At 37.2% G+C, this 11,579-nt stretch overlaps 1 protein-coding gene across 2 annotated transcripts in view; it reads left to right on the top strand.

Moving 5' to 3' along the window:
• The window catches only part of LOC128237102 (uncharacterized), a 17,198-nt gene extending 6,231 nt beyond the window's left edge, over positions 1–10,967 (top strand). The window contains exons 1-2 of one of the 2 annotated variants that reach the window (XM_052952320.1): positions 2,152–3,105; positions 9,732–10,967. In XM_052952320.1, the coding sequence (XP_052808280.1) occupies positions 3,023–3,105; positions 9,732–10,863 (1,215 nt within the window). In that variant the 5' untranslated portion in view covers positions 2,152–3,022 and the 3' untranslated portion in view covers positions 10,864–10,967. Of the gene's footprint in view, positions 1–2,151; positions 3,106–9,731 lie in introns of those variants that run through there. The other variant, XM_052952319.1, reaches the window with a different exon arrangement.
• Positions 10,968–11,579: the final 612 nt, after the last annotated feature.

The following is an 11,579-nucleotide window of genomic DNA, read 5'->3' as shown; positions in this document are numbered from 1 at the left end:
GTGCCTATACACAGGTTTTACCTTAAGTTAATTGTTAGGCCGTGTGTCTCTAAACCGGTTCAATGTTAATTGTCAGGCCGTGTGCCTCTAAACAGGTTCAATGTTAATTGTTTGGCCATGTGCCTCTATAATGGTTCAATACTAATTGTAAGGTCGTGTGCAACTAAACTGGTTCAATATCAATTGTAAGGCCGTGTGCCACTAAACAGGTTCAATGTTAATTTTAGGCTATGTGCCTCTATACAGGTTCAATGTTAATTTTAGGCTGTGTGCCTCTATACAGGTTCAATGTTAATTTTAGGCTGTGTGCCTCTAAACAGATTCAATGTTAATTTTAGGCCGTGTGCCTCTATACAGGTTCAATGTTAATTTTTAGGCCGTGTGCCTCTAAACAGGTTCAATGTTGATTTTAGGCTGTGTGCCTCTATACAGGTTCTACGTAAAATGTTAGGCCGTGTGCCTCTATACAGGTTCTACGTTAATTATTAGGCCGTGTGCCTCTAAACAGGTTCTACGTAAAATGTTAGGCCGTGTGCCTCTATACAGGTTCGACGTTAATTATTAGGCCGTGTGCCTCTAAACAGGTTCGACGTTAATTGTTAGGCCGTGTGCCTCTAAACAGGTTCTACGTGAAATGTTAGGCCGTGTGCCTCTAAACAGGTTCGACGTTAATTGTAAGCCGTGTGCCTATATACAGGTTTTACCTTAAGTTAATTGTTAGGCCGTGTGTCTCTAAACCGGTTCAATGTTAATTGTCAGGCCGTGTGCCTCTAAACAGGTTCAATATTAATTGTTTGGCCATGTGCCTCTAAACCAATTCAATATCAATTGTTAGGCCGTGTGCCTCTAAACAGGTTCGACGTTAATTGTTAGGCCGTGTGCCTATATACAGGTTTTACCTTAAGTTAATTGTTAGGCCGTGTGTCTCTAAACCTGTTCAATGTTAATTGTCAGGCCGTGTGCCTCTAAACCGGTTCAATGTTAATTGTCAGGCCGTGTGCCTCTAAACCGGTTCAATGTTAATTGTCAGGCCGTGTGCCTCTAAACAGGTTCAATATTAATTGTTTGGCCATGTGCCTCTAAACCAATTCAATATCAATTGTTAGGCCGTGTGCCTCTAAACAGGTTCGACGTTAATTGTTAGGCCGTGTGCCTATATACAGGTTTTACCTTAAGTTAATTGTTAGGCCGTGTGCTTCTATACAGGTTCAATATTAATTGTTTGGCCATGTGCCTCTAAACCGGTTCAATATCAATTGTAAGGCCGTGTGCCTTTATAATGGTTCAATACTAATTGTAAGGCCGTGTGCAACTAAACCGGTTCTATGTTAATTGTTAGGCCGTGTGCCTCTATACAGGTTCAATGTTAATTGTTAGGCCGTGTGCCTCTATACCGGTTCAATGTAAATTGTTAAGCCGTGTGCCCCTAAACCGGTTCTATGTTAATTGTTAGGCCGTGTGCCTCTAGACAGGTTCAATGTGAAATGAAAGGGCACGTGCCTCAGGACAGGTTCAATGTTAAATGTTTGTCAACTGGGATTGTCCCAGTACTTTTATAATTTTTATACTATGTTCACATTGGAAATACAACTTTAGGCTTGCTCGGTGACAGTGATTAAAGAAAGATAGTTACAGTTTCAGATTGACCGCAAGTTTTCTTTGAGATCCTTTGAAGCGGATCATGATAATACACTTCAAATCACTATAAAACAAAAGAGACGTTGATTGAAGTGTTTAACATTCTCCAAGCAATTATCAATATGACAGATTATGCAATAAGATAACTGGTGTGACACTTTATTACTCAAAGGTTTGGACTATCGTTTTACGTTCGTTGTTTATTGCTTTTGCATTGCCACAACAGTGCAGATCGTTATTCCAAAACAGGATTTCTTTTGGTCTTGGAGGACTGTTTTTTTTGGAATTAATCATTTTCGATGTTTAGTTACTTCTTTTCTGTTTTTTTTTTGCAATGATAAATTGATACAACTAGACGACATATTTGGATATAAATTATTTCTTGTTGTGCCAAAATAATATTTTTTACTTCAAAACACGATGCCAGTTAACAAAAACATAAACATAAAGTATAACGCATCGATTTAAACGTTTTGTGTTATTATTTGCAACAACATAAAAAACATTTATTGCCATGCGAGAAACGGGGAAATGCGCAGGCAAAGGATGGCAATAAATTACACATAGAAGTTTATTGTTAAGCAACCTGACGTCAAGACTTTGCACTTATGTGAAACTTGTTAAAGAAAAAAACACTGACATTTAAATACATATTAAGTTAAAAAGCTTAAAAGAGAGGACAGTCTTTACGAAAAAAGGGATTTCAAAGATACCGCAAAGCTTTTGTTGTATTAGGAAACCATAATTCGTGTTTTATTAGAACCTAAATGGACTAGGTCTACTTAAATATGCATAAGTACTTTATATAGAATTCGACCAAAAGAAGTTCGTGAGAAACACTTAAACGATAATCTTGTTAAACAAACCGCAATCGTCGGAAATTACGCTGTGAATATACGCGTTAGATGTCTCGTACCCAGTCTGGCAACATGTGGACATACCATTGAAACCTTTAATGTCTTGAAATCACACGCAGTCTATAGTGCTACTATCGGTTTTGTCCAATAACTGACATAAGTAAAGGAGCACAAAAGAAATGTTGCCTGTACACTGACATGTTTGATGTGATGAAACATTACGCAAATTGTATCATAGAGGGGGGTGAAAGTAATATGGAAACAAATTGAACATAAATGGACACGGTTAAGTGGTATTTTAAGAAATAAACAAGTCCATCGGTAACATCATCATCGGGAATTTTAAGCAAAGGGACTGGATAAAAGATAGGTCAAATGAGTACGCAATGAAGGCGTTCGTTAAGTGAATTACAAAATGTTGACAATGGAAGGTTTTAAAAATATGTAACCTTTCTGATATTAAGACTTTCGGACTTAAGCTGTTAAACCTACCACCATTAAATAAGAGAGTGTTTGAGGCACGCACTATGTTGAATTTTGAGGTGATCAACATGAGGTCTCCGCGACTCTCTCGACTCAAATGGCCCCTACTTTACACCATACCAGAAACGTAAGTGCAGTATGTTGTGTGTTGTTTATCATAATAATGCTTAAATGACCCCTACTTTAGACCATACCAGAAACGTAAGTGCCGTATGTTGTGTGTTGTTTATCATAATAATGCTTAAATGACCCCTACTTTAGACCATACCAGAAACGTAAGTGCAGTATGTTGTGTGTTGTTTATCATAATAATGCTTAAATGACCCCTACTTTAGACCATACCAGAAACGTAAGTGCCGTATGTTGTGTGTTGTTTATCATAATAATGCTTAAATGACCCCTACTTTAGACCATACCAGAAACGTAAGTGCCGTATGTTGTGTGTTGTTTATCATAATAATGCTTAAATGACCCCTACTTTAGACCATACCAGAAACGTAAGTGCCGTATGTTGTGTGTTGTTTATCATAATAATGCTTAAATGACCCCTACTTTAGACCATACCAGAAACGTAAGTGCCGTATGTTGTGTGTTGTTTATCATAATAATGCTTAAATGACCCCTACTTTAGACCATACCAGAAACGTAAGTGCCGTATGTTGTGTGTTGTTTATCATAATAATGCTTAAATGACCCCTACTTTAGACCATACCAGAAACGTAAGTGCCGTATGTTGTGTGTTGTTTATCATAATAATGCTTAAATGACCCCTACTTTAGACCATACCAGAAACGTAAGTGCCGTATGTTGTGTGTTGTTTATCATAATAATGCTTAAATGACCCCTACTTTAGACCATACCAGAAACGTAAGTGCCGTATGTTGTGTGTTGTTTATCATAATAATGCTTAAATGACCCCTACTTTACACCATACCCGAAACGTAAGTGATGCATTGTTTGTGCTGTTTATGACAACACGACTTAAAGGACTCTTCCTTACACTATACCGATACGTTAGTGATGCATTGTTTGTGCTGTTTATGACAACACGACTTAAAGGACTCTTCCTTACACTATACCGATACGTTAGTGATGCATTGTTTGTGCTGTTTATGACAACACGACTTAAAGGACTCTTCCTTACACTATACCGATACGTTAGTGATGCATTGTTTGTGCTGTTTATGACAACACGACTTAAAGGACTCTTCCTTACACTATACCGATACGTTAGTGATGCATTGTTTGTGCTGTTTATGACAACACGACTTAAAGGACTCTTCCTTACACTATACCGATACGTTAGTGATGCATTGTTTGTGCTGTTTATGACAACACGACTTACAGGACTCTTCCTTACACTATACCGATACGTTAGTGATGCATTGTTTGTGCTGTTTATGACAACACGACTTACAGGACTCTTCCTTACACTATACCGATACGTTAGTGATGCATTGTTTGTGCTGTTTATGACAACACGACTTACAGGACTCTTCCTTACACTATACCGATACGTTAGTGATGCATTGTTTGTGCTGTTTATGACAACACGACTTAAAGGACTCTTCCTTACACTATACCGATACGTTAGTGATGCATTGTTTGTGCTGTTTATGACAACACGACTTAAAGGACTCTTCCTTACACTATACCGATACGTTAGTGATGCATTGTTTGTGCTGTTTATGACAACACGACTTAAAGGACTCTTCCTTACACTATACCGATACGTTAGTGATGCATTGTTTGTGCTGTTTATGACAACACGACTTAAAGGACTCTTCCTTACACTATACCGATACGTTAGTGATGCATTGTTTGTGCTGTTTATGACAACACGACTTACAGGACTCTTCCTTACACTATACCGATACGTTAGTGATGCATTGTTTGTGCTGTTTATGACAACACGACTTACAGGACTCTTCCTTACACTATACCGATACGTTAGTGATGCATTGTTTGTGCTGTTTATGACAACACGACTTAAAGGACTCTTCCTTACACTATACCGATACGTTAGTGATGCATTGTTTGTGCTGTTTATGACAACACGACTTAAAGGACTCTTCCTTACACTATACCGATACGTTAGTGATGCATTGTTTGTGCTGTTTATGACAACACGACTTAAAGGACTCTTCCTTACACTATACCGATACGTTAGTGATGCATTGTTTGTGCTGTTTATGACAACACGACTTACAGGACTCTTCCTTACACTATACCGATACGTTAGTGATGCATTGTTTGTGCTGTTTATGACAACACGACTTAAAGGACTCTTCCTTACACTATACCGATACGTTAGTGATGCATTGTTTGTGCTGTTTATGACAACACGACTTACAGGACTCTTCCTTACACTATACCGATACGTTAGTGATGCATTGTTTGTGCTGTTTATGACAACACGACTTAAAGGACTCTTCCTTACACTATACCGATACGTTAGTGATGCATTGTTTGTGCTGTTTATGACAACACGACTTACAGGACTCTTCCTTACACTATACCGATACGTTAGTGATGCATTGTTTGTGCTGTTTATGACAACACGACTTAAAGGACTCTTCCTTACACTATACCGATACGTTAGTGATGCATTGTTTGTGCTGTTTATGACAACACGACTTAAAGGACTCTTCCTTACACTATACCGATACGTTAGTGATGCATTGTTTGTGCTGTTTATGACAACACGACTTAAAGGACTCTTCCTTACACTATACCGATAAGTTAGTGATGCATTGTTTGTGCTGTTTATGACAACACGACTTACAGGACTCTTCCTTACACTATACCGATACGTTAGTGATGCATTGTTTGTGCTGTTTATGACAACACGACTTACAGGACTCTTCCTTACACTATACCGATACGTTAGTGATGCATTGTTTGTGCTGTTTATGACAACACGACTTAAAGGACTCTTCCTTACACTATACCGATACGTTAGTGATGCATTGTTTGTGCTGTTTATGACAACACGACTTAAAGGACTCTTCCTTACACTTTACCGATACGTTAGTGATGCATTGTTTGTGCTGTTTATGACAACACGACTTAAAGGACTCTTCCTTACACTTTACCGATACGTTAGTGATGCTTATATGTGCTTTTTGTTTATATAGCAATACTTGAATGGACAATGATTTACACCAGGGTTAAATGCTGCATGTAGTGTGCTATCAATCGTATTTCGACTTAAATGGTCCCTTCTTTTCACCATACCGGGAACGTAAGTCATGCATGTTGCGTGCAGTTTACCGTATCTCGACTTAGATGGCCCCTTCTTTACACCATACCGAGAACGTTATATTGTTATTATTTTATTATTTTATTATTATGATTATGATAATGATGATAATGATGATGATGATGATCATGATGATGATTATTATCATTATTATTATTATTATTATTATTATTATTATTATTATTATTATTATTATTATTATTATTATTATTATTGTAAAAAGGGGGGGGGGAGAACTCATTCCAAGTTTTACATCGATTAGATTATTATAAATTCCGGTACATATATCTTTAATATACTTTTCATACCGTACAAGGAACTTTTCTTTCTTCATGTTATTCTCCAGGTGATTGGTGCGACCTCTGCATTATAGATAAATGTTTTGTCATCAGTTTCTTTCCCTGTTATAGACTATGGTTCAGATGTTGAGTTTGTGAGTGTTATGTAAACACAAGGTGAACTGCATGTAGTGTTTTAATGACTTGTCTGCATAATTACCCCAGTTAAAGCATGTCGGCATGGGTATATATGAAGTGCAACTAAAACATACACACACTTGAGACATCGGCTAACAAAACACATAAATTGCCCTAAGAATGTAAATATTTAATGGTGCACTTTTCAATTAAATAGCATGACAAACAAATACGTATTAAGAAAATATTGATTAAGAAAGTTTGAAGTAATTTAAAAGTCATTAACTACAACCAGACAAAAAAGGACAGGTTTGATATGCGAACCATTCATTACATTTAACAAGACAGCTGAGAGAAGAGGGACAATCCCGAAGCCTTATATTTTACCAGGATCTTGTTTTAAGACACAATGATCATGGCCTAGCAAATACCAAACAAGAAACACAACGCTACACGTATCCAGTGTGTGTATACCACGTGATAAATTACGTCATATATGCTACGTCGAAAGGTTACATTTTGCTGAAAATGAAGACTTAAAACAAAAAAGGCTTGGAGAGCCTCGCCTTCGTTTTATTGCCGATGTTTGATAAGGTGGCTACTTTCCTCAAACACTTCGACAAACCTGTTTCCAAACTAATGTTTTAATAGTGCTCCATTAGGCGGCGGTTTTGTGAAAAGGTTTGTCGAAGTTTTTTTCCGAAACTAAACTCTCAATCAAACTCTGGTAAAAGATCGATGGCGGGGCTCTGTGGGCGGCGTAGGCTGCGCTTTGTTTCATTTAAAATGGTGAAAAAGTTAAGCTATCTTCGTTTAAAGTTTTCATTCAAAGCAAAATATTGTCTTCCGACGTAGCATTTTTGACGCAATTAATCACGTGGTATTATCCCTTACATTTTACCGGTAACGATACGCAGCGTGTGTATACCGTATACACACACTGTGTATCTTTACTGGTAAAATGTTAGGAATCCCGCACTAGCATGGTCAGAGAAAACGTAGTGAGATTTTTGGGATTTAAACCGGTTTCCCGGGTCCAAACATCGCATTACCGCTTGTCCGTTATGTTTTCATTAACTACTTCATCCTAATATACTAGTGACGTAGCGTCAAAAGGCCAGTAACAAGGGAAACGCTCAAATAGCGTATTTGACGCGAACGGAGATTTCGTTTGTTCAGTGCAGTAATAAGTAGAGTGAATGGAAATATCGAAACCATTTTAACAGTATCTTTTCTCCAGAGTCGTCGTAGATTATTATGAACACATTAACTGTGCATTCATTGGCAAGGAAGGCTATAAAGTTATAGACACTTTTAATCCTATAAAGTTAGTGATCACTAAATAACAATGATTTCTAGACTTTCACGACCTCCAAAACCATATATGGGAAGAAAGTTCCACTTGGGCAATAAATATATCAAATAACGTCACGTTTCTTATAAGAAAAATAAATACTCGTAATCTCTATGTATTAGATAGATTTACCACACCCGGTGTAGAAGTACCAATACTGCAGTGAAAATGTAAAAAAAGTAGATCCAGCATGTCCATCACAAACTATTCAGCTTATAATCCTATGAATATGGAAAGTAACATATAACCTGACATGATATAACCGTGCTTTCATTCACGGTCATGTTGTTTTATAAAACGAAGAAAGGCATGTTTTACAAAGAAGTCACATCTGTATTGGTGTAATTTTTCATATCATACATGCAACAAATATACATTTCAAGATAAAAACTGTACTTTTTACTCAATTAAATTTGTAAATGATAATGCCGAAAACAGAAGAAACACAATTAAAGATCATGCTGATTTTTATTTTGAGAAACTATCTAAAATGACTTTCCTAACCATATTCATATTTTCGATAACACAATTTACTTGAATAGTTAGATATTTTATACGAAAGTGGAGAAATAAAAACATCGTGAAATAAAGCAGTGACATGAAGAAACATATATGCAATTGTTGTGCATTATAATCCATCGTCGGATACCCCAGATACGCTACTGCGATTTGGCTAGGAAAGTCTTGTTATCATGAATGATTAATGATTAATGAGCCAGTTTCATTTGTTTTCAAAGAAGCAAAGCGAAAATATGCCCAGACACTCGAACTATTATTTGCCAATAGAGAAAGCTGGAGTTGAACTCAGTCTGCCGGTTCACTACACATATTGAAACATTGAATGGAACCACAGGCTTTCAGAGACAACTGACAATACAGGGTCATTGAAGGGTATTTGATTGAAACATGTGTTTTTATTGGACGAAGATTTGTCTCCCCTGTCTTATGCATACTCCTATAAACGAGATTATGTCAGGCAATTAACAAACTGTATGTATAAAGTGTAACGGAAGAAAATACCATGGTTGCCGACGATGATTATAATCGTGGACATATGCTCTTTAGAATGATATTCTTCCCCGAACTGTGCTTCAATTGCTTGTGAATACTACTTTGAGCTTTCATCGTTGCAAGCGTAATCTTCATTTATTGATGGAAAACACTCACTAAAACGACGTAACGTCAAATGACCATTCCATGTACATGCATCTGAGGTACACATGCAAATACAGAAATTTCAAGATAAATACATGAACAATGTGTAAGGATTCTAGAGTGTGCATGATCTTTTGACGTTACGTCAGTATGCTTTTATAAATATGCAATATACTCGTAAGTCGTTTAATGCCGCCTTAATCATGAAAAATGTGAATTGTTGTTGCACTAGTACTTCTAGTAGCTATGATTCTCAATCACCGAGTGGTGTATTTACTGCTACAAGATTTAAACAAGTAGCTCTTGCTTTCAAAGATACGTTTTAATATTTTCATTTTAATTATACATTTTAAGGATATGCACAAAACAACTTACCGCTGTACATACAATACAGTTTCACATCATTGAATGAATAAAAATAAAAAGCTTACAGGGTTTCTGGATTCAAAGCATCAATCGAACATTGCTGTTGCTGTTATCTGTGTTGATATCGGTACATCACACTTTACAGGAGATTACCAAAACAATGTTAAATAGAACTTTCAATTTGTCATATGTATTTTCAGGCAAGCGGTTGTACCCATTGACGGGCCAACAAAGCCGATTGCCGTGAATGGACAGTTGGCTCCAGCGGACATCGCAGTCTTTGACAACAAGGCGGCGAACGCTGTTCTTCTCGATGCCGAGAGCCAGTTAAAATCCGGATATCCTACCATTGCGACTTCCTCAATGGTGGCTCGAAGAAACCGGTTAGGCATCCATGAAGATGTGGACAACCACACAGACATAAAGTTCTTCTCGGAGCTTGTCAAGCCAGTACAGTATAGATGGAAATTTCAGAAGGACAAGTTAAAAACTATGCAACCATCAAAACATGGTTTCCATCCGCGCAGTCAGTCGCCGACGTTTCAGAGACTTATTGACGCGACAGAGAAACTGCATTTGTTATCCAGTAGGGAAAATCCCGATGATACTTTATCTAGTGCTAAAACTGATTTCTTTGAAACCCAAAGCGAGATTCACCCAAGTGCATTCAGTCGGGCGTCTAGTCGTGTACCCAGATCTGAGCCTGCTACTCGAACTAGCTCTCTACCCGCGGCTGCCGATAAATATCCGAATGGTCGGTTCGATTTTCAGCCAGATATTCGGACAATAGAGCCAACTTTCCGCAAGGATGATTTATTTATTGAAGAAGATGAAGATGACGACGACTCATTCATATTGTCACCTTCTCCAAGAGATCCAACACCACCACCACCCATCCCGATACCTAGGAAACCTCAAAGAAAGGTTCAACGTGAGTTTAAAGTGGACTTTAAGAAATTGGACTCGCATTCTGAGCTTCATTTATTTCTTCCACATATCGAAGAAGGCTCAAGGGGCGCAACTCCCGATACACCAACTAAGAAATTTAGCGCTAAATGTGAGTTACCTCGCATAGACGATTCAATGGAACGAAAGTCCCCAGAAGACGATCATAGTAAAAACAAAAAGAAACAGTCAAGAAAGAAAAGAAAACTATTTACTAGGGTAAAATCAGGGTTACATGATGATAAAGAGTTTAGAGATAGACTTAATGATGTTCCAACACTTATTTCGTTAGAAAATGAAAGAGATTTCCACCCTGCCTCTATGTGTGTGTTCGAAAACTGTATGCATCATCAACATAGGAAGTCAACTAAAATTCGACAAGCCTAATTGCATACATAGTGCAAGTTATCATATTTCAAAGTGTGTCGTACCTGGTAATCTGATATGGATCGCCATTACATTTTCGTTTAAAATAAAAGAAAAGAAATTCACACCTGTGTAAGATTTCCCCCCAAGATTTATTACTATCCTCGGCACCCCAGCGTTATGGTTATATATATAACATATAGGTTATGATACGCTGGGGTGCCGAGGATGTTTATTACAAGCCCATACTGACTGTCATAAATTACCTCTACAATTTCGCTAATCATACTAGGAAGTTATGTCTCAATTTACGATGTACAGTCATACTCGTGTACTGATTACATTTTGATTGAGTCAGCAACAGAAATAGCAGCAGAGTCGATTATGTAACAGGGATCGTTACGGACAAACAGTTGATTTGCATAGGGTGTTATTTTACAGAGAGTTGGAATTAAAACATCATATATTTGCAACCCCCGGTCAGAATAAGAATATTATATACGAGCATTTTAGAAATTGTTAAAAATGCGCATTTATTATCGTTTTGTATATAGAATACTGACATACGATCCTTTAGGAATTAAAACCGGGGCCATATTACAGAAGCATCTTAAGTTAAAATTTTACCATTTCCTTAAATTCAACAATTTCCTTAACTGATTTATTTCATTAGAAGAAAGTGTTATGCTAATTGTATATTCTGCAATTAAAATATGGACACTGAAGATTTTGAAAAT

This window comes from Mya arenaria, chromosome 6 (genome assembly GCF_026914265.1).
Source record: "Mya arenaria isolate MELC-2E11 chromosome 6, ASM2691426v1".
NCBI lineage: Eukaryota > Metazoa > Mollusca > Bivalvia > Myida > Myidae > Mya > Mya arenaria.
The sequence above is the reverse complement of the archived record's forward strand: the minus strand, read 5'-3'. Positions and strand labels throughout refer to the sequence as shown.